The sequence below is a fragment of the Hippocampus zosterae genome, chromosome 15 (assembly GCF_025434085.1).
Source record: "Hippocampus zosterae strain Florida chromosome 15, ASM2543408v3, whole genome shotgun sequence".
Lineage (NCBI taxonomy): Eukaryota > Metazoa > Chordata > Actinopteri > Syngnathiformes > Syngnathidae > Hippocampus > Hippocampus zosterae.
In genome coordinates this window covers 4711147-4738529 of record NC_067465.1, presented here as the reverse complement: position 1 = coordinate 4738529, position 27383 = coordinate 4711147, and the positions used below count along the sequence as shown (strand labels likewise).

General features: G+C 46.6%; 1 protein-coding gene across 9 annotated transcripts; it reads right to left on the bottom strand.

Annotated features, from left to right (window-relative positions):
- Nucleotides 1-624: 624 nt before the first annotated feature.
- Nucleotides 625-27273, bottom strand: tnk2b (tyrosine kinase, non-receptor, 2b). Of its 9 annotated transcripts, none has more exons than XM_052087607.1 (20): nucleotides 26300-27273; nucleotides 21512-21679; nucleotides 17597-18018; nucleotides 12736-12916; nucleotides 12457-12527; nucleotides 11357-11626; nucleotides 11107-11259; nucleotides 10529-10692; nucleotides 9679-9798; nucleotides 9373-9499; nucleotides 9120-9266; nucleotides 8666-8760; nucleotides 8224-8418; nucleotides 7924-8015; nucleotides 6795-6920; nucleotides 6160-6593; nucleotides 3504-4601; nucleotides 2413-2508; nucleotides 1314-1444; nucleotides 625-895 (listed from the first exon to the last, which is right to left on the bottom strand). In XM_052087607.1, the coding sequence occupies exons 3-20, from the start codon at nucleotides 17675-17677 to the stop codon at nucleotides 889-891; spliced, it is 3588 nt and encodes a 1195-aa protein (XP_051943567.1). In that variant the 5' UTR covers nucleotides 17678-18018; nucleotides 21512-21679; nucleotides 26300-27273; the 3' UTR covers nucleotides 625-888. The 9 variants fall into 9 exon arrangements, 8 of the variants coding, with proteins under 8 accessions (XP_051943567.1, XP_051943573.1, XP_051943571.1 ...); XM_052087613.1 differs by having other exon boundaries at nucleotides 6873-6920; XM_052087611.1 differs by lacking the exon at nucleotides 17597-18018.
- Nucleotides 27274-27383: the final 110 nt, after the last annotated feature.

Genomic DNA, 27383 nt, shown 5'->3' with positions numbered 1-27383 from the left:
TCGATTGCTACCTGTGAGCAATAAGATCCCTTTGGTTCCGTGGAAGCTCTCGGCAGACGCTTGTGCTGTTAGATTGGATTCATAATATAAAATACAAAATAGAAAAGTCTCAATAAATAAATGTTTTTAAAAAACAGCTAATTGCACCAAAAAAACGTTTTTGGGGGCTAAAACAGTCATTTAAGATGGAACAACTTTAAACGATAAATTATTGAAATGTAACTTAGCACAACAAAGGTACGTTGTTGTTGGACAGGGGACAACTAGGCCTGCAATCTGATTTATTTTTTTTGTTGAAAATGAGTGAAATTCAATGTGCACGTGAGCACAAATATCTATTTTTTTACAGTGTTGTACTTGAACAAAGGTGTGTGGCGTACTTGTGGTTTGAAAGTAATGAGAGGAAATAAATGAGCTACCATTAGTGGGCGCGCATCGTTCCGGCAGACGAAAACCTTTTGATTCAACTTTTGGGAGCTCATTATGCGTAAATTCTTTTGACCACTGTGGCCACTGATCTCAACTTGGAATCGAACCCCCTGCACTCAGATACAATAAAAGTGTCCTGGCTACAGTCTAGCACTTTGTTTCGAAGCGTGTGGTATATCAGGTTTGGGGGGGGGGTTCTGCTCAACTTTATTTTCCCGTGCAGGAGTTTATCAGCCAGCATTTGTCTTGATGTCCATGTGCCTTTTTTTTTATAAGACGAACCAATTTCTTGGACAATGTGGCCTGCACACAGAAATCGATGTTTGACAATTGATAGGTGCGGTTTGACTGTCGAGATTTGGTTTAAAACCAAAATTGCATAATCCGAAGGGTCATTGTCCACAGATGTTTTGGTGAGGATGAAGTTCCAATCAAAGTTCTGCAGCTCAAGATGTTTCCTTACAGCCTGCAAAAATGAGGAAGCTTTGAATTAAATTGGGGAAAAAAGAAAAAAAAAAGTAGACAATCCCGAGGCTCACTTCAATGGAAGTCACCCCGACCAAGAAACTTCAATACAGCACAAAGACAACGGAACACATTTTCTGCACAACCCTTGTCCTTTCCCCCCGAAGTGTGCTCATAAAGTCTTATTTGATACAACAACATAAATAACCAACAACGGCGACACTCTTTCAAGACCAAACTATGCTAAACATGCACACGTTTATTCCTCATTTGTTGTGCTGGGCAGTACCATTCCAGTCCTGCAGGTGGCAGTCATGTGGACAGGGTTTAAAAAAAAAACGCTCAAAATGTGAATTTGAAACTCAGAATTCTGCCCACACATAGTTTGCTAAAGTGGCAATGAGCAAAGTGAGCGGTACCTCTGTTGTGTTGCGGATCCGTAGTCATCCAACATGTGAGTGCCGGCCAGCTCCAAGTTCCAGTCGCACGTCTCGAGCAGCTTGAGGCACTCGGGCCGGCTCCTCAGACCCAAACAAAACAACTGCTCCACCTGTGGACAAACCAACCAGACCACTGGTGAAAAAACTTTGGGGGGGGGGCGCTTTTGTATTGTCGGATGTGACAACCGAAGTATTCGCTTGCTTGCAGCACACGTTAAAACTGCTTCAACACAAGAATTGTTTCGATTGAATCCGAGACTTCTTGTTCACCTTTTTTTTTTTAATCCGCTTAACTTTTTGCTGGTTATTAACAAACACGTAATTGCTCCCTCGAGTTCTTTCCGAGCCAGAGGCCACACTCGCACGCACACCTTTCATTTGGAGCAAGTGGAGTGCACAGCAAATGACGAGAGAGGAGGGAGCGGCAGAGAGATTTGCAACCTGCTCGTCGCAGCCGCAATGGCCTAATTTTCCCGCAAGGCTCAACAAAGCCGAGGAGGAATCCACTTTGACTAAAAATTGCCAAACATCAGCTTTCAAAGATTGCTATTTGCGGTTACAGTTGCTGTCCATGAAAATGTTTTTCAACCGAATGGCACAAAGGTTGACCCGAATGCACCAAACTGCAAACCACTTGAGCGCTAAGGACTGCTGTTCCCTCGCTGCATCACAAACACGACCACCATTACAAAAGACCTTTATTTCTTGATGGATTGGATGCTTGGATATCTTTTGGGACGGTTGTTAAAAAAAGTCTGGAATCTTGTGGTGTGACTCTGTTGTCATTTTTGTGCTTTCTACCGTCGTTGTTATTCTTGGGGGTTTTTTTTTTTTGCTCCACGTGCAGCACTTTGGTTACAGCGGTGGTTGTGAAAGTGCTTGATAAATACAGTACAGTTGAGTTGATTCATGGCGGATCAGAGGATTGCCCACAACTTCAGCAATTAGCTTTATTTTCATCCCCCCATGAAAATTCTGGATTGCATATTCTGCAATAAAATTACACTTTATATTGTGCATTTCACAACAGCTGCAACAAAGCACTTTACATCTATTATTTATCAAGAAGTGTCCCTACCTTCAGATAATGCACAGCTTTTTCAATATTCCAGTTGTGGTTCTGGAGGGCAGTTTGGCACTCTTCTATCGTCACGCCGTGAACTGCCTCCTGCACCTGTGGGACACAATAAACACAGCTAATCAAGAATGGAAAACTAACAAGTATTGTTGTGATTAGCGGTGCAAGTACCATATCGTGAATGTCAGGGGGACAAAAATGACGCAATACAATCGCGGGGGGTAGTGGGGGTTTCCGTATAAATAAAGCAAATATCCAAGTCTGGATGTGGACTTTGCCACCTTCACAACTATGTGACGTAACATGCACTCATTGCTCTTTGTAAAGGACAGTGAGCACATTTGGCTTCCTCCAGCGCCCCAACATGGAGAGGATTATAATGCAAGTCTACCTACGTCGCTCGCGATCGACGTGAGACACGAGGTGCGTTCAAACACAGAAAGTCATTTCAAAATCAGTGGAAAACTCCGACGCCTTCAACGACACAATATGTATAGAATACGGGCTTTCTATCATCTACTAAAGCCTTACCTTCCGTAGCAGTATACATTTCGTGAATTGTAGATTAATAGCGGTAGCTAAGTCAAAGATGTTCTTCACAATACTGTGCATTATGTAGCCCCACTAGTCTAAACACACAATTGATATTATGACTGCGTTTGTGAAATAAGAATGCCTAAGCAAATTCTATCCATTTGATAAAACTTAGGGGCGGCCATTTTGCCCACTTGCCGTCGCCTGAAAATGACATCACAATTGCTCAGGTAAGGACCAATCACGGCTCAGCTTGCGACGGTCACATGACCAATGTGATGCTTTCACGTTTACCACTGTAATAATACATGTTAAATCTTCAACTTATTGTAATATCGTATATTAGATATACATTATTCTAAATATCATACTGGATTCAACAACGTGCTGAATCCAGACTATCAATTTAGAGAAAACAGAATATTACTGTATGTATCATTTCTTACGAGAATACTTTGAACATCACAAAATGACTCCTTACACGATGAGATTCAGTACTCTTCGTGATTGGCTTTGTCATTTGGCATGGCAAGCGAAGGCATCTTTCATCGCCTTACCACTTTGACTCTGTCAGCCGAGTTTTCCGATGCGTCTGCCGTGGCACAATAAACGGTGCCCGTCGGTGCTGTCAAACTTTCTGCGCAAACACTCGTCCACTGTCCAAGATTGCTGTTATTGTTGGAGGACAAATGAGTCTTGATCTCACCCAGTGGGGCGATCCCCCGTCCCTGGGCCCGCACCTGCAAAGTGCTGAGCACCATTGGTCGGACGGTAGCGGTGTTAGCTTGCCGTACGTGTCTGGCCTCCACAGTGCTGCCAGTCAGGCTCTCTGCCTCCCTAAAGAAGCGGTCGTATTTGTCAAGGTAGGGCGGCCTCTCTGGCAGGAGGTAATAGTGAGTGTTACTGACTTTTCGTCCGTCACGGACTATGGGGAGGATGCAGGGGCTCTTGTTTACAAAGTCCGTCCCCTGTGCCTGGATCACTTTGGGTGCAGCGTATTTGGGATCTGAAGCAAAGCTGTGCGTAGTCTGCATCAATTTACCTGGAGAGGTGGAGAGGTAGGAGCTGTAGGCGTGTGTGGAGTGGCAGGTTGTAAGGGCAAGGGACGCGGTGGTGGGACTGGCAGAGTGGACTCTCTGCTGCGGGGAGCCCACCTCCAGGCCTCTTGGGCTGGGAGTCCTGGAGCCAGGCTGTGACAAAGGTTCCCTCGGAGGGATTTGCGGTGGCCGGTCCCGCTCCGAGCTCGAAATGTCTTCGGAGACGTCGGCCGGGATCAGGGAGAGAGAGAGGTCCCTCGACCAACGGGCAAAGGAGTAGTCGCCCCTTTTTATTGGGCGAGGGGGAATAGGGACACGAGGGGGGATCTGGGGTCTGTCCTCAGCGGAGGACCGTTGTGCCTGCAGACGTGAGGAAGAACTCTGAGATGTTGGCACGTTCAGCCTCCTCATGCAATCATGCTGGAGTTCCTGGAATATTTCGGCAGATTGGGAGAAAGAGGTAGTCGGGCCCCGGCTGTGCTTGCTGGGGAGAAAGAGGTTATCGTCAAGGCCTGGTTTAGAAACACAGCTCACACCCTCCACTTCCTGTCCGGAGAAGAGCTCCTCATTCTTCTGCTCGCCACTGTGCTGCCGCTCCGTGCCGTTGATGGAACTCACCTAAAATGGAAAGGAAAATGTATGTACGTGCATTGAAAAGTGTTATTAAATTTGAATTGTGTTACTGATAGACTCCATTAGACACACACACACACACACACACACACGTGCGTGGAGAAGAAATCGAGTCACGGCACAGCATGCATCAAGAAAAGAGTTTCAGCAGGGCGGCTGCAAAACAGTGGGCAATTAGGTGATTTATTTATTTGTCCTCAAGGGCACCTCAGCAGGGCTCAGGAAGCAGACTGGCATTCTTCAACAACCAGTATAGAGGCACCATTACAGGCCCAATTACACACGGCCAATCCAAAGTGCGAATAGGCCCTTGAGCAATGGCTTTGGATGCTGTGTTTTGTCCACTTTTTTTTCTTTCTGGAGTACTTGACATTACATTAGGGGTGACAAAGTTGGCAGCTGTGTGAAAAAGGAATGACTAAATGCCGGTCCAGTGCCGTGACGCCCAATTCCTTTTCTATATTGCTTGTCCTGTGCAGCAGCCGCTCAAAGCCGACTATGGGGGAAAACTACATCCGGGACTAAACATATTCTACTCGGATAAAGTTCGGGCTATTGGGGCTGTCGGGTGACATTTCAATAGTTAATGACAAGTGTACTGTAGGCGGCCCGGTAGTCCAGTGGTTAGCACGTTGGTTTCACAGTGCGGAGGTAACCGGGTTCGATTCCAGCTCCGGCCTCCCTGTGTGGAGTTTGCATGTTCTCCCCGGGCCTGCGTGGGTTTTCTCCGGGTGCCCCGGTTTCCTCCCACATTCCAAAAACATGCGTGGCAGGCTGATTGGACGCTCTAAATTGTCCCTAGGTGTGAGTGTGAGTGTGAATGGTTGTTCGTTTCTGTGTGCCCTGCGATTGGCTGGCAACCGATTCAGGGTGTCCCCCGCCTACTGCCCGAAGACAGCTGGGATAGGCTCCAACACCCCCCGCGACCCTAGTGAGGATCAAGCGGCTCGGAAGATGAATGAATGAATGAATATCTACATGTGGTCTGCTGTGATAGCGAAAGCAATGAGCACGTCTTCCCAGTCTTTGTCCCTCTCCTCGTTTCACGATAACGATACGAGTGATTAGTGAGTGACTTGTGCGGTGTTGACCGTGGACGCGAAGTGAACTTCGCGAGGCTCCGCATCGCGTTTAGCCGGGTGAGCTAGCAGGGAGCGTGAAATTCGCCATCCAGCTTCTTCGTACAGGACAGGAAGTTGTGCGAACAAAATGTGTTCAAAAGATTAGAGAAGGTCAAAGGTGAGTCCAGCCGCAAAGGTCAAAATGCATTTTAAGTTGATCCAGAAATTTCACCCGACGTCCCGATAATTTTTGTGTGAGGCGTGCGTGGCCAGACTGCAATCCCACTACACCGTCACAAAGTGGAATCCATGCTGCGTGCGCGCACGTCAGGCAAGTTAAGCACAACGGTATCGGGACCGTGACGTCCACACGCAAAACTCGCTGCCGTAAAAGGAGGCTCTCCTATCATTATTTCGATGATAACGGCCTACGTGTACTTCATTGACACTCATATGGATCGCGGGAACGTGTCCTACCGCACCTCCATATCGTCTTCATCTTGCGCTACATCGTCATACGCCGGGGGCGGGGGTAAGGGCCGCGCATCCCAGTCCAAGACCGGCGTGGGGTGAAGAGGGCGGGGTAACGACTTGGAGGGACTCCGAGGAGGCGTCCGATCCAAGAGATTCTCTGCTCCCAAAGCCAGCTTTGCGAGACCGGGGATTGCAATTTCAACGTGGGGTGACGGGGAGGATGTGGGCGAGGGCGAGTCTTCCCCAAAGTCAATGAGGGACACTTCTCTCCAGGGGTAGTGGCTTGACTCAAATGTCTTGTCCGTCCCCCGTTTGGAAGAAGAGATCCAGGCCGTCGGTCTAAGTTTGAGGCCTTTGACGGAGCTTGTTTTCCGAAGTGACCGCCTCTTCGGTCCCGCGTATGTGAAGTCCTCATCCCGATCCACCGCATCGTAACAAGGCTCTGAGGAGAAACGTGTAAAATTATGAATGACTTTTGGGAGACTGGAGGATGAGTTCAAACCATAAAAATGCCGTCGTGCACAGCAGGGGGCGCCTGATAGCAAGGTTCGGCGTTGGGAGAAATAGTGATGGAATGGAAAATAAAAGTCGCAGGGCACAACAAGCAAACGAGAGGAGGGGAAAAAAAATACATCAAGTGTACCTTTGAAGAGTGGAGCTAGAAGGGAACAGAGAGGGCAGGAGCAATGGGTGAGGAGCTGCTGAGAGAAACCAGACTTACTCTTGAATAGCACTGCTGGTTGAGGAGGGCGAGGAGGAGGAGGCTCTTCTGGAAACAAAATACAGCCGCCGCCATCGCGCAAAGAGTGAGAAGGAAAAAAGGGACAGCAAGTAGGTCAGAAAAGACGCCGTTCAAGCAAGTGACAGGAAAAAAAAAAAGGATATTTATGAGTCGAATGAATAACAGCAATTTGACAGGACCCTTGCACATGAATATCAAGGTAGAAAATATCTTCCAGAAACTTGCACCGGAGAATCGCATGTAAGTCATAGTAAGTATGCAAGTATCAGTATGATTCACGGGGGCCTTGAGCAGGTCAGATTGCTCAACCATCTGACCACGTTCTATACCGCTCGTTCTCATTCACATCTTTAGACAATTCAGGATCTTCGGTTAGCCTACCCACGCATGATATGGGAATGTGGGAGGAAGGCAGGTAACCCCGAGGAACCTTAGATTTGCATCCTGCATCCATTTTTGGGGGAGGGGATTAGTACAAAACAATATGCTCGTATAATATCGTTTCAGGCGGCCCGGTGGTCCAGTGGTTAGCGCGTTGACCTCACAGTGCAGAGGTCGTGGGTTCGATTCCGGCTCCGGCCTCCCTGTGTGGAGTTTGCATGTTCTCCCCGGGCCTGCGTGGGTTTTCTCCGGGTGCTCCGGTTTCCTCCCACATTCCAAAGACATGCATGGCAGGCTGTTTGAACACTCCAAATTGTCCCTAGGTGTGAGTGTGAGCGTGGATGGTTGTTCGTCTCTGTGTGCCCTGTGATTGGCTGGCAACCGATTCAGGGTGTCCCCCGCCTACTGCCCGAAGACAGCTGGGATAGGCTCCAGCACCCCCGCGACCCTAGTGAGGATAAAAGCGGTTCGGAAAATGAATGAATGAATGAATGAATATCGTTTCAGCCGCGACAAAGTAAAACAGCATCAACGTCATCAGGAACCGATCTATCAACCGGAGCTGCTTTAGGGCTATCCAACCCTGAAAAAGTGACAGAACTGAGTCTCCAAAAAATAAGTGATGGTCACGACGACATCATTGACTCACTTTTAGCTCGCCCTGGTAGCTGAGTGGGCCGAGCTGCACCGAGGTCCAAACCAAGAACATCAGGAGGATCCATTGGATTCCCAAGATACAACCTGGTCGGGGGCAAGCATAGAACGTTAGATGAGCAAGCAGCTTCTATTGTAATGAGCTACTGCCATCTACCGGTCAAAGTGTCACAGTGTCAATTTCTTGCTCCACACCGCATGTGACGCAAGTGTCGCTTGTGTCGAGCAGCATCGCTTGACCTCATTTCAAGTGACTCGTTCAGCCAATCGCGATCAAGCAATAAGCGGTGTTTACTCATCAATCCTGTCAGGGAAGCCCCAGCAGCGATGAGGATCGGCATCTCCGTGGCCCGTGTGGATGAAGCTGTTCTTGAGCGGTCGGCTGATGTCATGGTCCGACAAACCCGCTGCTGAGGTCACCACGTGCCTGGGAAACGCTCCCACTTTCAGAGTACGCTTATTCTGACCTCGCCACCAATAGTTCTCGGCTCTGAAATATTACCAAAAAAAAACAAAAATCACATTTTCTTCTCAGATTAACAGTGCAACATTTCTATAGGATGCAAGGAGAATTTACCACTCATGACAGAGACAACAAAAAAAAAAAAAATCAGGCTCTGTATGATAATCTCTGATTAAATTCAGATTAAGAGCAGACAAATGACCTCAGAGGCTGGATCTGCACTATCCTGTGTTTTCGCCGTATTCGACACCTGAAAGGACAAAAAGGCTCTCACCTGCCGTCAATGATTGTGATGACATCATCAATCTGGATCAGCAGCTTATCTTGCTCATTAAAGTCATGCAGCGCGCACACGTCCGTCGGCATGCTCTGAAAAGCAAAGATGCATTTCGGACACAAAGCCAAACGAGCAACGTAAAAAAAAAACGCTGAAGATTTCTAAATAAATATATGAATAATAATAGCATCTAAAATGACGAAATTTAGTGGGTATTATGGTCCCATCAACTCATTCAGATCGTGATCAAATCTAAAAGTCGGCCCTGTGAATAATGCCCTCTCTGCAAATATTTTTACAACCGCTTCATGAAATGTCCACTAGGTGTCGGTAATGTTCCGTTTATGTCATGCGCAGCAGCAAGATGAGCATTTGTTTACTTTGACTTCACCCAAGCAAATAAGCAACGTGTGTTTTAAAGCAGTTGCTCCATAAAAAGTGGCCACTTTACTTCAAGTAGGAACTCCCGCAGGGCTACAAAAGTAGGTCTGGTCTCTGATTTCTGTGCCCAGCACTGCAACATGACATTGTAAATATCCGCCGGGCAGTCGTCTGGCTTCGGGAGGCGTTCACTTTCCTTATCGATTTTATGTAGTATCTGGAGGAGGAGAGGGGCGGGGGGGGGGACGTTGTTGATTTATTTCATTCAATCTTTATTCCCTGATCATACTGCCAGCTCAACCGAAATGCGTGCTTGGGTGTACCTGGCTGCCATTGAGGCCTAACCAAGGCTCCTGGCCATGTGTGAACATCTCCCAGAGAGTCACGCCAAACATCCACGTGTCAGTAGCGTGGGAGAAGGTTCTGGTCTTGAGGCTCTCGGGGGCGCACCTGCAGGACAGAGAACAACTTATTTCCGACGGCATGCACGCAGACAGGGAACAGCAGATTAGCAACAACCCCCCCCCCCCCTTACTAAATGTAGTGTTTTTTAAAGTCGAACAAATCAGGTAACTCCCAATTTCAAAACTCCAACTCAGGCTATTGCTTTCTCATATCAGTTGACTCACCACGCAAAGGGAATCTTTCGGTGTTCCTGCATGACGTAATGCTCATGATTGTTCGGTAGTGCCCTCATCAGGCCAAAATCGCCGATCTTCACTCTGTGGGCTGATGTCAGCAGGATGTTCCTAAAGAGACATTTTCACCCGCCTTATTTAAACGCTGCATGTTAAGTAACAACAAATGTGCAAGATAACTTTCTAAATGACTGTGAACATGTCTATTTCTTTACTCGCGGTTATAAGATAAGATAAGATAAGATAAGATATCCTTTATTTGTCCCACAATGGGGAAATTTACAGTCTACAGCAGCAAGATTGTGGGTTTCCAAAAACGTCGCATGCTGCTTCTTCCAACAATATTCCAGCAGCGGTGTGTTTTTTTTTTGCTTCATCGCAGTCCCGCGGCTTAGAATGGAACGCGCGCGTACAAAAAAAATGCACGTTTTAACCATGGCATTCATTCCCGTTGGCCACGAGACATTCAATTACCTCGGGACATAATACAAAAATCATGCAAAAATGTATCAACATGTGTAAATGAACTTGGGGAAATTAGCGCTGCCAGTTGAGGGTTTAATAATCGGCTTACATTTGGGCCAATGCGCCCAATATACCAGCCAGGAAGTGACTCATTTAGCTTGTGGGCCAAGTCACCCCGTAATAGTCTACAAATGTCTGGGTGGAGAAGTCAGAAAGCAAAGACTGCATCCATAAAATAACGTCAGATGCCATAAAAATGTCGAAAAGGGGAAAATACTAGCAATTAAGTCCAAGGCAGATGAACACCACTCCAAAAAACGGGCACATCGCACCCGTTAAAAGCTCAAGATTGAATCACGTCGTGGTCTACTGTTACCTGGCCGCCAGATCCCTGTGGATGAAGCGCCTCTGCTCCAGATAGGCCATGCCACAGGCCACCTGCACCGCATACTGGCACAGAGTCTGGATCAAAACGGGGCCCTGCGGGTGGACCCGCCGCAAGCGCTCCAGCAGGGAACCAAGTGGCGCCAGCTCGGTCACCTAGCGCACGGTGGGGGGAGAGACAAAGAGCCATGAATGGCTGAGGAAAGTCCGTTGAAAGAGCAGGGGGCGGGGGCGCTTATGTTGACAAAGTAACGCGACAAAAACAGGAAGCTCGAAAAGTCATGACGTAGCTCCCAAAGTATTTGGCGCCCGACGGTAGCGCCGTGTTGAAAAGTCACGACACACCAGCGGCTCTTTTTCGCCCAAAGTGCACGTGCTCTCCCCCCTTCCTGTTCCTCCCCGCTTTCCTCCATCTTCTCATCGCTCTTAAGACACAAAGGCCTCGAGATGCCAAAGCAGGATTAGAATGGAGAGAGTCCGACACATATTCGCACAAGTTAACGTGTCCCCCCCCCCCCGATACGTTTGGACGGTCCTCCCTCTGTGGGCGGCGTTCTGTGTGCGCACTACCATCTTCATTGGGTGTGTGAGCACCACACCGTAGAGGCGAATGAGGTTCTGGTGATCCAGCGAGTGCATGGCGTTGACCTCACAGATGAAATCCTCCAGAGCGTCGGGCTGGCCCAGCACGTCCGGCTTCAAACATTTGACGGCGACGTTTATCTGCAAAGCGGGACATGAATGGACACCAATATGGCCTCGCCCCGACAAACGTTTTGTGCGTACATCTTGTCGCGTAGGATCTAAAAAAGGTCGTCACCATCGTCCCCGTCGGGGTCAGCCACTCGCCTCTCTTCACAACGCCGAAAGAACCGTCGCCGAGCTTTTCCAGGAGCGTCAGGTCCTTCTCCGGGATGAGGCAGGTCAGAGACTGCCGTTGGACATCGAGGGAAACGTCCTCGGCGGGATATGTGGCCGGGAGCCCATCCGCCGGGCCCGGGGGTGGCGTGGGAGACCGTTTGCGGTAGGAGGAGGCGGGCTGGCCCTGCTGGGGAAAGTCCGCCCCGTCTGGACGCTTCCCGCTGAACACCTTGAGAGGAATAGAGGGGCGCGACAACAAAGTCAATTCGGAAATCTTTTTTTTTTTTAAACGGTCAATTCCGCAGCTAAGCTCGCGACACAGCAATGGAATAACGAGAAAAGCCGTGTCAATGAAGCCTTGGCGCAGAACACAATTCGTTCGTTCGTTCATCTTCCTAACCGCTTGATCCTCACTAGGGTCGCGGGGGGTGCTGGAGCCCATCCCAGCTGTCTTCGGGCAGTAGGCGGGGGACACCCTGAATCGGTTGCCAGCCAATCGCAGGGCACGACGAACAACCATTCGCACTCACACTCACACCTAGGGACAATTTAGAGTGTTCAATCAGCCTACCACGCATATTTTTGGAATGTGGGAGGAAACCGGAGCACCCGGAGAAAACCCACGCAGGCCCGGGGAGAACATGCAAACTCCACACAGGGAGGCCGGAGCTGGAATCGAACCCGGCACCTCTCCACTGTGAAGCCCACGTGCTAACCACTGGACTACCGGGCCGCCGCAGAACACATTTGACTTGACCAAATATAAACAGTAGCAGTCAGTGAGCGGTGTTACGGTGTCACATTCGCGCCCTACCAGACATGACATCATGCCGTGGGCTTTTTAAAAACGCCACGGTAGACACCGTGCCATTCCCAAGAGGAGGCTCGGTATTCAAACTTATCACTTCAAATAAGCCAAAGAAGTCAAAGAAAAGGGAGCTGCTCAGGACACGCAAGAGTGACTGTGGATTAGTGCCGGCCAATATGGGAATATGTTTTTTATTCTACGACTGACTGAGATGTCGCACGTGCCGTGTGTGTGTGTGTGTGTGTGTTCACCTTGCTCATCCAGGACTTGCGCTTGCACATGGCTTTCCTCCTCTTTACAGCCTCCCACAGTCTTCTCTGCCCTTTTTTATTAAACCGAGAGAATGCTACATGTCACACCAATGCAGAAAAACAGCAGCAAGACCATTGAGCGCATTACTCTTATAAAAAACAACAACCAAAATTGGTAGGAATCGCGCTGCACATGACTAGAACAATCTTGAATTTCTTCTCAAGACTGTACAAAAAAAAAATAAAAAATACTCCAAAGGAGAGCGGGCGGCTTCTCACCAGGTCGACCTAAGCCAATCTTCTCCAGGTCTTCATCCTTGACGTAGTCGAAGTGCGAGAGCCGTGTGACGTTGAGGTCATCTCGGATTCGCAGGAAGTACTGCTGCAACTGGACTTCCATCAGCAGCTCCAGCAGCCACTCTGTGCCTTCCTCACACTGCTGCATGTTATTGCCCAGTTTCTGCAAGGACACACACACACACACACACACACACACACACACAAAAAAGGTCAGCGTCTTTTTTCATGCAGGGTCATGCCAAAGTTTTTGTTTCATGCTAAATTTTGTCTCGCCGGTTGGGAGCAATTCATGTCCTTAAATTAGCGCGCCTGATTGTAATTTATGCAGCAAAATTTTGTTTATTTTTGATTCAAACAATACTTGGGATCTGGATGCGGCTAAAACTGTCTCGACTGTAGATTGTAGCCATGTTTGTTGTTGTTGACGCCTTGAATTAAGTATTTCGGGCTGCTGGTAGTGTAAATATTGTAAAGTACATGTGTAATATATTCCGCTAAAAAGCATTCCGCATGACTTATTGCCCTTCCCTGCACGCGGCAAGCCTGGCCGTCCTACGCACTCAACACATGCATGTTAGTTCACCGCAGAGTGAAGACGATGCAACTCTTGTTTCCTGTCTGGGCTCTTGGCGCGGCGGTGTCAAGTCTGAAGCCGTCGGGGCTCGGACGACGAATAACTCTCTGCTAGGTGCGATATTGGGGTATTGGCTGCAACCAATCTGACGATTAACTCATTCAGTACCAGAAAATTCCGGGCCTAGTCTGAAATGACGTTTAAAAACGTCTTTGGGAGTGAATGAGTTCATCAATGAATTTGATTTTATTTTTATTTTTTTAAAGATTTTCAATTGCGACAGTGGAGAAAATGCACAAACGTTATTCGGGTTCACTTCCTGGTTTGGTCTGAAATGTCTGAAAATTGACCAAAGTCTGCCATCCATCAATGTAAGATCTATTCTGTGGTCACGGTGGTTGAGGGGGTCTGGAGCTGACCCCCGGCTAACTTCGGGGGAAAACCCGGACGGGTAGCCGGTCGTCACAGGGCACACATACACACGGGTAGAGACGGACAACCACACACACTCACATTCACGCCATCGCCGAGTGGGCAGAACTCACGCTGCCCGCAAGCAAAGTACCACGGCGCCATTTGTCCCCAGATGGATTTCGGGAGACACGGCTCAAAAACTGCCGGATGTCACAGATGACATTCGCATACAAACACACAAGAAGCACAGGCCAAAGTCATGACCTGTGGGTCAGCCTTTTTCTGCTCTTACTGTACATCCTGCTGCAATAACAACCCCCCCAGAGGACAGCCTTGGTCCAGCCGCCCCCCCACCCCCACACTCCACTTCTTTCTGACTACAAAAGTCAAGCAAACTTACTCGATATTCATGAAAGCATGCCAGGAAGGGGAACGTCTTTCTCAGCTTGTCAAAGCGTCGCATCCTGAATTCCTCAGTCCTTAGGAGCAGAGGAGGCCAAAAATGTGCTTTTGTGATCTCGGCTCGTCCCCCCCAAACCATTCGAAGAACCGCTGCGCTCCCACTCTGAGCTTCCCAATATCCGAAAGAACGGCTCGACCGAATCCCTGGATCCAGATGTGGAGGTTTGAAGCCAGGAGGTCGGCAAACGGCGTCTGGCAAAACGCTGCGCAAATCCAGCACATTCCATGGCAGGCCGATCCCTCTGAAAGTCCGCTCTTGAGTTTGGACTCACTCGCGCGGGCGCTGAGACATTTCAGCGTGCAAAAAGAGCGAGTGAAGGTAAAAAAAAGGCGATCCTAGAGTGAGCTCTCCCCTCACAGCAACGAGCCGGGGGGGGGACTCGAACTTTGCGGAACTTCACCAGTGAATCACTCCCCCCCCCCCCCTCTGCTCTCCCTCTCGCTCCGCGTGCGTCGCTACCGTCCGTTTGCTTTTTCATTCTTCCGAACAGCGTGGGGCTAAAAATAGGCGCTTCTTCTCCCTCTCGCTCGATTACCCTTCAGTAAGCCAGACGGACTGGAGATATGCAGCCAGTCAGAGTCTCCGGTTTCTTCATTTTTTTTTTTTTTTAAATACGGTGTAACAAGATGAGCATGCGCACGCACTCTCTCTTTGCTGTGATGCAATGTGACTTCTTATTTGGCTCCGGACACACGTCACCAATATATCTCCACAGCTCCCACTCTCCCGTTCACTCCCTCCTCTTCTGAAAATAGAACACGGAGCGGATTTCCTTGGGTTCAGATCTGGTGGTCGCGCTCTTGTTCTGCCTGTCCGGGACATCAATTTGGACACGCAAAGTCAGGTAGGCTCGCTAAATGACTCTGGATCCAACTTTTGGTTTTCCAGTATTTTCCGGGTTGTACTGTTCAAAGAACGACACGCATGGCAGAGGCGATTTCTTCCGATTCCGCCCTTTCTTGTGGATTTGCGACGCTGCGTCTCATTCGTAACTCTTCTGGTCGGATGCGTTGAGCCACCCTCTTGGCAACTTTTCTCATGAGCTCGGCGCCCGGTTCTTCCGCTCACCCTCCTCCTCTGCACTCGGTCAGCCAAGTGGAGTCCAGAGCAGCACCCGCTGCAGAAGACAGAGGCGTCATGGTATTCGGCCCTAGAGAAGCATTTGATCCGGGGGGGGCCAAAGGGTCACATTCAACTGCGCCATGGGAGAGCTGTGCTTCCTGTGATGCAATCGCCACCCCTGGTCCCCAAAAACACACACAAACATGCGCACACACACACACACACACACACACACTTTCTAAACAGCAGATTAAAAGGATGAATTAGAGAACAGCAAAATAAAGGGAGGGGGGGGGGTGAAAACAGTCAACCTTTTGGAGACTTCTTTTCATGCTATTACCACAACAAAAGCCAAATTGCTTGAGCTGGCTTAATTTGGTTTGTTTGTGTGTCCGTATAATTTTTTGCTGAAAACATCACATAATACCCATCATTAAAAATTTACAGCCTCCAGCAGCAAGAATGTAGGTAGAAAGAAGAAAGAAGAAAAAAAAACAACAAACACCGTTCAATTAAGTGCAATATAAACACAAAATGGATAAATCGCAGTGCTATTTACAATTGTCTTTCACGTCATTTAGTTATTATTATTATTGTTGTTGTTATTTTTATTCAGATGGTGCAATAAAAAAACTAAATGTTATAGCAACGCATACAACGAAGTGTTTACCAAATAGGTAAGCGGCTCCTTGATTCCCTGCACCAAGTTGGCACATCTGGCTCTCATTTGGCTGCTCCATTGAAGTAATTACAACACGTTCGTTACACAGCATGTGACAGGACAACAACAAAATAGACAAAGACCCTCCCCCCTGACAACGGCTTCCTTTCCGTAAGCGACCCCTCCGTTAAGTCGGCTCGTTGGGATGGAATGTAAATCACAGGAAAGCAACCTCGGCGTCTGTGATCAAATGTTTGGGATCGATCACGGGCAATGTTGCGCGTTCGGGATCTATCACGCGCGTGTGTGGATCACGACTCTGATTTACATCCTTGAGATGCCCGCTGATGTATCTGTGAGTGGAATGCATCACAATGGTGCCAGCTGCCTCATCGCTAAGGAGATTGGGATCAATAGGATTACCGTAATGGTCAGTGTGTCAACCTGCTGCTGCAAACTAACGCCACTAGGCGGCGCCAAATCCGATGCGACTGGGTGCAAAGAGCTTGCACATTAGCACACGGTTTTATTTTATTTTTGATTTGGACTCTACGAGAGCCGTACACTTATTTTGACAACTAAGCTATCTAATGTTCATAATAATAATAATTATATAATATATATATAATAATCTTCTGGTGTGTTGACCTACTGTAAATGTACACATTTTATTACAAACTAATTTCATTCCTACAAGAAAAGGGAGGATCAGGATTTTTTTCTGACATAAAACTATTAACTTAGTTTTTTTTTTTTCTTGAAGGAATTTGAATTAAGGCAAACTTACAGGGTTGCCTTACCCACCGCCTCAACTTTTTTTCTCATCTCAGGCAAAACTTGAGTACCGTAGTTTTTAAATGCTTAATTAACAGTTGAGTTTGCAGTCCAAAAAAAACTGTCATATATTAAAACTATTATTTTATAACTTGTCATGCTGTGACGAGAACTGCTGGCAAGAGACAATAGTGGCAAAATGTGTGACCAAAGCGTGTCAATCAATGCCATGCGTGCACACGCACACTCTCATAACACACGCATGCAGTCTGCCGCACAGAGCCGGAGGCTTGCGCTAATCGTTTTCTAGGGTGGACTATTTTACTTTTGTTAGCAGAAAAAAAAAATAAAATTAAAATTGAAAAAGAAAGAGACAATTCTTGTGACAAATCAAGGGTAAACATACAGTGCCTCTGGAAATCATTCACATTTGTGACACATTTTGTTCCAGCCCCGTTGCAATATGAAATTTTTACTTTTTTCCCTTCCTTTCATGCTGTGAAAAAGGAGACATGATTAAATGGCCACAAGTATGAATAAAAGTATAAATATGGTTAAGTACTGTTGTAAGGTTTGAATTTTTTTTTCCGCATCACGGTTTGCGAGTCAAATGCTTCATTTTGCACGTCAAACAAACATTGAACGTTACGCATCAAGCGTCGATGGTCGATGTGTTGAGCAACTGGCACGAGTTCTCGCCGTTAATAGCTGCCTTCTTCATGCAAACCGCTCAACTCATCACACTTTGGGTAACGTCGACCGGCTTGCGACGTCACAAGCCAACTTAAAAACTCTTCAGCGCTAGCATATTAACGACTTCTTTCTACTTCAAACGCACGGAACGCTGCTCTGCCGCAATGGGAATCGCAATGAAAAGAAAGAAGAGCTCTACCTCTTCATCATCAGCGGTTACACAGCGGCCGTCCGATTCGGACGTCTCCTGCAGCCTCTGGTATTCTGCCGTCTCCCCCATGGCAACACTTGCGCATCTGATTAATATCTCCCAAGTGCAACTTAAGCGATGTCGTCAGTCCGAGGCTCACTTCAGCTCGCTTCACGGTTTTCCTCTTCCCTCCGCATCACTTGGGAGTTCATTTACACGCGATGCTGCAATACTCCGACCGTCACTGTGGTCCTCATTTTATGTCGAGTCAGCTTAGACAAAGAGCTCACGGTTCAGTGATAACGGCCGCGCTCGCCGCCCAAGCGCTGCTCTATGCAATAACTCATTTGATGGGAGCATTCTGGCAGGCTCCGGAAAGGCGATCCTCTGCAAATCCACCTTTTATAGCCGCAAATGTTGTGTTGTCCAAGCTGCAGAAAAGATAAGAACGGGTTAGCGCCCACCGCAATTTGCCGATGGTGATGTGAACTTCCTGGATGCTTCAAAGCTGATCACTTCACATTCAGTTGGTGGTCATGGTTCCGTCCGGATGTAAGAATCGCTTAGTTGGGTCCTCAGCGGAGCTGCTGCAGGTGGAAAGGAGGGCCGAAATAAGGTAGGGATCCCAAAAGGCTCGATTTCCACAACCAAAATTGCCTCGCCTCCTCCGTCAGTGTCTTGCTGACTCCTCCTTTGCACTGTTTTAGTGCTGCCGCATGCTCTGCTTTCATATCTCGCTGCTCCAGTAATGTCAGTTTCTCTCCACTCATAGAAATATCATTGCGAGCGTTTTTTTAAAAAAACATTATTTCATCCTTCCTGCCTTTCAGGAACAGGTATCCAATGACACAAATAAAGTCGCCGGGGATATTTAATGCTTTGACTTAAATCGTCTTTCCTGATTGCTCCGTTGGTGCCTAATCCCATGTTGCTGTTGTTGTTGTTGTTGTTGTTGTCGGTCGCCCCTTCCCTCCTCTGGATCTGAACCCCTTTAAACTGCTTTCCACACCCCCCTCTTGATCCCGGCACCAGATTTGGTCAAAATCCATCCACCCCATCTTCTTCCTCGCTGTCCCCATGCCCTGAAGTCAGCATGGATCCACTTTACGGTGGTCCCGATAGAGGGCAGCCAATGGTTTGCGCATGAGGGAGAGGTAGGAGGGACAAGGGGAACAGGAGGGGGGGCCGAATGAGGAGAGTTAATCTTCCATCTGAGAGGGATTTATGTTTTTAAAAAAATAAATAACAGCGTCCTCCTGTGTGCGTGTGTCAAAAGCACCTCTCTCACTATCGGGAAGGTATCCAAACCATCTGGCTCCATACCGAATGGACATCTGGATGGAGAAGAAAATGGAATGAAAGAAACAGTACGTGTCCATGCGCTTGGACGTGACCGTCTCCTGGGCCCAAGTTGGAGTTGAAATAACAGCATGACACACTGCTGACATATGGGGACTTATTGTGAACTGCAATCACCATTTTTTTTTTGGCTTGCCTCGTTTCCTTCGTCTCCACAAACCGTGACCCGACTCCCCCCTCCCACACTTGTGTCCAGTCCCGATTTTGTTGGTATCCTCAGGCCCGGTGAATGGCAGCTCGCTTTGGCAACATTGGCTTTTTGCTCTCCTGGCTCGGCCTCTCTTCAAACTGTTCGTGTCGCGTGAGCGCCACATGAAATTTCGATTCATCAAAGAAAGGATGGGGTAGAATTAGCAAAAGATAAATACTCACAGAAAGTACTTGTAATCTTCACTTTTGCTGAGGACATTTAAAAAATATCTATTTTCACTGCTTTTGACACATAACAGGTTTGATTTTCTCCACGCCTTTGTCTTCTGCTTTGAAGTGCATGCTGCTGCTGTAAAGCCACCGGGATTATTCTTATTGGTCGCGCTCGCAGCGCAGGAGCAGCCAATCACAGATTTGGTGTCAAAGGCTTACGACCTCGCTGAGCCTGCGTCAGCTACGAAATCAACATCTGTGATCCCCCAACTCCATCACCGCACCCTTTTGTGTGTCATGCCGTCTCATTTCTACAACATGTGATCATTTATGTTGAACTTAGCCATGTCAGCTTGCACCCACGGCACCCACTGAACCCTGAATTTTAACCCCTCAATCACGACCGAACCCAGACTTAAAATACGAATACATTTTTCAAAAAATGCCGGCGCCTTCGCCGATGACCCCGACAGCTTTATATGTCAGGTAACTTGAGTGGGAAGGGGGGGAACGTAAAGCCGAGCCTGTTAAAACACGCAAACGCCTTCTCTTTCCGTTATGATGGATCATCGGGAGAAGGAGATCAGACAGGCCGTGGGTGTAAACGTCGAGAACTCTCGAGACCAAACAGCAACTCGAAGAGACCACGGAGAGTCCTTAGCGACATGAAGGACCACGACTCCACGGCATGTGTTGAATCAATCAAGCTTTGGCTTTGGCTACACCAATCAGCCTTCTGGGTGCCTGGTCATACAGTTTCTGTGTGTTCATAATATCACCATGACTGCTTTTTCAAACCACAAGAGCAGAATATTTCACTGTTTCACTGTCCGAGACTATGATGTGATCTGCTCATATTTTTAATCACTGCATCATTTTGTGTAACAAAAAAAAACCCACTTAAACTCCAACCGTGACAATATTATTACACAGTATTGTATTGTTTTCAAAATCTGTCCATCTGTGCATCTTAAAGTTTATCCAATCCAATCTCCAGTGGGGCAAGCCCCCCCCCCCCCTCGTCCATGAAACCTCATGAAGCCTGTGCATTGAAAAATAATAATAAACGTTCAAACAAAAAGTATGGGGGGGACCCCACATAAGACCGCCAAGCATTTTCCATGAAAAACAAGGCTTGACTCCCAGCTCCCCCACAATAATTTTAAAAAGTGGAGAAATAAAAATATATTTTAAGATTCATTCATTCATATATATAAAAAATATGGAAAAACAAAATCTACCCATCGGTGACTCCGCCGCCGGTGCTAAAGAGTGAGTATGCGGGGGTTCACTGTATATCAAGTACTGTATAATATGCACAGCATCTCTTTGGCCACAAGAGGGCAGAGTTAAGCAACGTTAAGAAAGTGGCACATTGTGAATGAAGCGATCATTTACAGTCAAAAAAAAGAGAAAAGTTGGCAAAGTTATACTTACAACAACAATCATAATAACTACTATTATATGAAAGGATGCTTCCACCTTTTGTGTGTGTGTCTCATTCACGTCCACTACAAAATTGCCTCATCGCTCTACCGTGTGTGTTTATTGGGGGTGGCGGGGGAGGATATGCAATCTGCACTTCCGGGCGCTGCCGCTCACAAGTGAATGACTGAGCATAGTAGAAGATAAGAAAGACAACAACATATATTGCTCTGTGGCCTTGAGCGTTAACTCATCATACAGGGATTTTGGACACTCTCTCACAAAAAGCTCACTCAATGGTGCTGCTATTTTAGCTTTCAGTCCACGCTGCGATGGCCACATCCTTCCCGTATTTCTCTTTTCGCCATAAGCTCACCGCTTTCGTTCCTGTCCGTGTTGACTGCAGACCCGCTGCCATTTCAACATAGTGCCATCACCCCTTTCAAAGGCTCAAACACCGTTGTGTGTTTACGCTGCTCAGCCCACAGGTTGTCAAACTTTTCATTACTTTTTTTTTATCTCATTTTTTTTTCCATTAAACGAACAAGCAATGTAGCAGGTACTTCAGATGCGTAAACGGACACCTGCCTCAGAGTGTCTGACTGGCCAGCGTCCAGCGTGCGGGTCTGTTGCCGGTACAGGCCCGCAAACAAAGTGGTAACAATCAAAAAGCCCTTTCATGCACAAAGGGCACGTCTGATCAAAGGAGACCGCACGCACGGTTCGGCTGTTCTGATAGCACAGAAACAGAGATGGCGATAAACAAATGATTCTTACCTGTGGCATGAAGGCCCAAGAAACGCGGGTGTCTACCACAGATGCTCCTCTCGGGTTGAAGACAAAAGGTCAGACGACGGGCCCCCAGTCCATCTGACCAGTGACAGGACCGTGACGTGGTCATTTCATCTCTGCTCATTGGTTTAAACGAATGCAGATGTGCATTTCCTGCAAATAAAAACACCACTGATTGAGTCATCCAAAACCAGAGACAAGTCTCGAATAGACGCCACATAAATTAACGATCAATCATTTTCTTACGAGACTTAACAAGAGTATAACAATCTTATTTTCCATTTTTAGATATGTTATGAAAGTAATCAAGTGAACCTCTGCTATGCGTGGCCGATGGGGGCCAAAAAACGCCGGGATGAACCAAAATGCAAGGTTAATTCACAAAATGGCAGCAACGCTATTTAAACGCTCCCGAGAGAGCTCTTCGCCCCCCAAAGTCCCAATTTCCTCATCTTGGGTGCATTTGGAAATACGCTGCGAGTGCGCTGCTTGACTCAGACCTTTCAGAACCTCAGAACGTTGTTCAAATGTGCTCTTAAGGTCATTCGGAGTGACCAGAGCCCAGTGCAGGCAGTCACAGAGGAAGCAAACAGCAGTTGAAAGTGTCCACGGTGCATTCAAGGACAGAAAATAAAACCAGACAGCATCAATAAACAAAACACGATGACAAGAACGCCAAACCTCCACAATACGCTGCCAAAGTAGTACATTGAGAACAAAAATGGCAAACAGGGGAGTCTTTCAGCGTATAATAGTGACTAAATCCCCCCCAAAAAGTCTTCAATTCGGCTTATTGACCGTACGCCATAACCTTTGTGCGATCAGATGTTTTCATTGAACATTTCCTGGTGACTGTGCATACAGAAACCCGAGCGTCCGCCATCATCCGCCCACCGTCTGCACACGCTGGCATCAGAGTGTTGACAACAGCGGTTATTTGCTCAGCGTGACCACATCACGGCCGGTAACGCACAACACGGGAGCAATTTCCTGAGCTGGATATGAACTGAATTGACATTGTTGCAAGCTAGCTTTGTGGGTCTAAATGCTAGCGGGGCGGTGAATGAATGAATCCATCCGATTTACCCAGACAAACTGGGACACATTCAACGTCTTCCTGAAGTGAAAATGCCTCAATCAACCTTTTATCGACGCACACCCCGTGAGTGAGTCCAAAGCGGTCAGCTGCAATGATGTCACATAAAAGAGCTCTTTTATGCAACTGCGTCAGTGGGCCGGACAGGAAAAAAAGGTACTTTATGATCCCCACCCTGATACATAACACACAGCAATACACTACAGAGAAGTCAAAGAGCAAAAAGAAGTCGAGAGACACAGACGGAAAACAAACACAAGCGGTGTTAGTTACTGTGTTGACTTCAGTAAGGACTTGCTAAGTGACAAAACTCAAGATGCCTTTTTACACCCCTAAAAAAACGCATTGCTCGTTGCAGAATCTGGCCCGACCAATAATTAGGGGCGTCTTAAGAGCTGAGATAAGATAAGATAAGATAAGAACACCTTTATTAGTCTCGCAACGGAGAAATTCCCAATTCACAGCAGCAAAGGAAGAAGTAGAACAACAAAATATAGGAGCTGCTGGAAAGGCAGCCACTCTCGTGGCGCCATTTTGAAGTCAAAATAACAAAAATAACACAACACAGAGGACACAGACAGTCGTGCAATCTTCACCAATTTTCCGCATACGCTTTGTTGTCTGGAGCAGTTAGAGATGAAAGAGGAGAGGATCAAAGTGTCCTTTCACCAGTGGATCAGAGGTGAAAATGTGCACAAGCTAAGTTTTGAAAGCAAACACTAAGCTGTAGCATCCATTGCCGAAAAGAGATTAGTTCACTCCTCCTGTCCCACGTAATCCGCTTCAAACTCCAAGCAGCGACTCCCAGTTCCAAATCCGCTAACGCTCCTTTCTGCTCATCGTCGGCAACTAGTTTCAAGCACCAGAGCTCGAGCCAGAGCCAATTTCGGTGGTGGAAAAAGAAAGAATTGGCGCTAACCTGGGCACAGGTCCGGAAGTAGCACCAGCACAAGGCGTTCACCAGAGGTCCGAGTTGAAAAACAAGCCTTTGAAGTGGTCACCAAAGACGCAAGACTCCCTAACTACATCATCAGCAAATCCCGCTGGAAAATCTCGATCGGTTCAGCCGTTTTATTTCAAACGTGACACCGTCACCGTTTTGTAATTCAAACCTCACGCGACTTGAATTGAAACAACACCCCGGCCAACGATAAGAAACGGACACAAGCATGCGATTTGAGAATGCTCGACCTTACCTCTCCTGTTCGGATTCCTGGTGTCACCAATTCACTGAAATGACACGCAATATATGAAGGACGGGCCAAATGCATCTAAAATCAAGAGCAGGGAAAAGCTGCCATTGAGGGCTCAGGTTCATAGAGAAGAAGAAAAAAAAAAGACGGGTGGTCAAAGGTAAAGATGATACCCCGTGGGAGAGGTGATCATTCTCCTCTTTCTGAAAGAGGAGTCATGACGGTTCCATTCCCCAAGTGGGGCAAGCATGTTTTCATCTACAGTTAGCGCAAGTACTAAAACGGAAGAGAATCAAATATTCTCATGAGAAGGATTTTTTTTTTTGAATGCCCTCAACAATGACTTTGAAAAGTAATACGCAAAAGATCGTAGAAGCTCGTTGAAATGAAGGTTTAGGATCAGGTTGTCCTCACTAACAATGGCAATCAGGCAGGTCTTGAGGCACACGCGTTTTGTTAACGTTTCACTACAGGAATGTTTTCAAACAAGCGCTACAGCAAAAAACGTTCATGCGGGAAGGAATTGCAACTCTTGAAACGGTTGTCGGGGTTTAATTCACCTTACATCCATTTTTTATGACGAGTCAGTTTCAAATTCTTCATCATCAAGGCCTGTGAAGAGCTGTATTTATATATAATTATACATATACATATATGGTTATTTATTTTCAGTTGTGTGTGAAAATACAAGTGAGCTACTCGGTGCGTAACTCATCCAGCAGTCTTTCATATCGTACTGAATAATTTGAAAACAAGTCACGAACGGGTGCATTTACTGAACCCTTCTTGTGACAACCAAATGAATGCTGATGCTGTCCGTCCCTAATTAAATCAATCCTCTGTGAGGAAATTGAGGAAATTGACTTGACTTTGCGACGCTGATTGTATTTAACTCAATTTATGCCCCATGATGGTCGGTCTTGCCCGTCTCATCTCAGTAACTACTGTTATGGAATGTCCTATAAATGACAAGAGATGGAACTGGAAGAAGAAGCCAAGGCAGCATAAACAATGCATTTACCTCCCATATGTGAAGGTGCGGGTGTGGGATTTACAGGGGTTAAACTACGCTGGGGTGACCTTTAAAAGGCAGGAAGTAGAGCTCTTAGTTCTATTGCCCTCAGGCATTGTATTTGATACAAAGAAGTACGTGTGTGTGTGTGTGCCACAACAGGACGTCAGAGTAAATGGGGAAAGTGAGATAGATACATTGCAGCAAGTAGTAACAAGTAAACGTCCCGAAGGCCAAACTGCAAATTTTCTTTCCAGATACAAAAAGAGTGAAACCACAACGTGTTTAGTGACTAGATGAAACTTGTTGCTAAATTTCCTATGAGCGGCGTCTCGCCTTGACCTGCCGACTACCGAGCTGCAGGTGACAGAAGCAGCCCGGCAAAGCTTCTTGAGATGTTCTCGGCCATTCCAATTTTTTTTGTATCGATGCAAACTGTTCGTGTAATTTGAATGCATACGCAGTATGCCTTGAGGGACCTTTTTTCTTTCTTTTTTTTTGGGGGGGGGGGGTTGTTTTATTTTCCGATTTTCCGAGTTTTATTCACCGACATCTTTCTAAATTAAGACTTGACTCTTATTTATTTTTGCGTACATTTATAATAAAGGATACCTATTTGTGTGTAAATATGATTCACTTCCATGTACTGTTGTTCAGTCTGCCACCTAGTGGCAGCTATTTGACAAAAGTTCGCTAAATAAGAGAGTTTGCCCATTAAATCAACGTTCCTACAGAATTCTTATTACACGCAGTTTGCTGCAGATGACAAATGACGATAGACAAGTCGCAGACAAGTGACACAATAGAAACTTTAATCTGTATATCGCCTTCACGAGATGGGCCCGATCAATCAATCAATCAATACCCGAGAAGGAACCACCTACAATTCCAATATAGCGAAAGAAATTAACACTACAATCAAATTATAATCCCTTGCTGGTTTACATTTTATCAACGGCACTACATTCACTTGTTATTTTACACTTTAAGTTGTCTTAAACCCCACCAGGGAACTACAGAGCTTCAACGAATCATCATGTCCATTCCACAGTTTTACACCCAAAACTGAAACACATTTATTTCATGTCGGTCCTCATTTTAGATGGTTCAAATTGAACTAAACCTCTTAAATGACCATTTTCTTCTCGTAATTTGGCAAAACTCTGAGTACAAACAACATTCATTTTAATTTTAGTTTCTTCAATGTTTCATTTGAAAACCAAAACCAGGTTTCTGAAACAATCTAGAAGTGTGAGTGATTGCAGATGTGCGTTTCACAATACAGTATCCGTCCTGACAGCACCACTCTCTCACCTGTTGGCTCTTTCCTCAGCTCCTAAACTACGCAAGTGGGGTTCTTACAAAGTAAAACACGTTCACCAAACTGCAGTGCAATTGTCAGACGGATCAAATACAAGCCTGTTATGTAAACACGTTTAACGCCGGACGGGGTTTTCGTCGCGTGCAAGTACCTGTCAATCGAGTTCGTGTCACTTGTTGTCAGCCCTTGTTCCGGTGTGCCTGACAGCCCAGCACGCCTGCTCCAAACTGACGACGACTGACGCATTGGGTGTTTTTCGTGGCAAGACAATGCCCGAATATATTCCCTACTCAATATGTCGAATTGTTCTGTAGTACATCGTGTCCTAAAAGACGGCGTTAAAGGCGCTAGCGTCAGTTCTGTGGCATCTTTGTACCGTTCAAAGATCGTCTATATCTAAATGCTGAGACATACCACAATGTGAAAGATTCACAAACCTACAGATAGTGCTCAATGCAACATTTAAACTTTTTTTTAACCAGACGTATAATTTCAAATATGCCACAGTGACTGTAAATCACATCGAATTGGATTTACATGTTACTGTATTATCTGATTCAGTTTAGGCTATTTTTGCAATCCAAGTGGGAAGGTAGTTTTGTGTACAGCTTCTTTGATTTGTATTCACGCTTTCGTCCCACTCTTAAAGAGACACGCCAGAGTCCCCCCCCCCCCCCCCCCCCGCCTTTATTACGACTGAATGCAGTTGAGATATACTGTAGTATTCGCGTTAAACATTTTAAAAGAACGTTTGATATGTATTAGATATTCACAACATGTCTTGAATGGAGGTTTAACTGTGTGACAACAAAAGTGTCTGTCCAAGAGTCTAAAAACTTTAGGTATGCCTAACGTGTGTTTTACTGTAATTTCGACGAATAATAAATGACAGCAATAATAATACGGTGAGGAATGTCATTAACACGACAGTCCTCAGGTTCTAATTTCGTTGACCTTGTCTCCATCATGTGGCCAAAACGATATTTGTTTTGCTGACTCGAGTATTTCCCTCGTGAGTAGAAGCTGCAAAATGTATATCTGGTGGAGGTGAAAATTGCAATGTGACAACTTACGTGTGACATTTGCGTTGATCATTTAGGAATTACAGCAACTTTACAGAGAGGAATTCCGCTTCAAAAAGTCAGAAGTAGGCTACTCCAGATGAATAATCGACAAGAGGCTCTTTGTTCAGATGCAGACGTGTATTCCCTCGACCACTCGTTCAAGATGAATGA

Excerpts from the sequence above, each read along its gene's own strand:
- tnk2b (XM_052087606.1), bottom strand. The coding sequence starts at position 14,285 with ATGGTTTGGGGGGGACGAGCCGAGATCACAAAAGCACATTTTTGGCCT. Across the intron at positions 12,528-12,735 it reads GATTGGCTTAGGTCGACCTG|GGCAGAGAAGACTGTGGGAG; the intron begins GTGAGAAGCCGC and ends TTAATAAAAAAG. Across the intron at positions 8,761-9,119 it reads TGCGGGAGTTCCTACTTGAA|AGCATGCCGACGGACGTGTG; the intron begins GTAAAGTGGCCA and ends TTTGCTTTTCAG.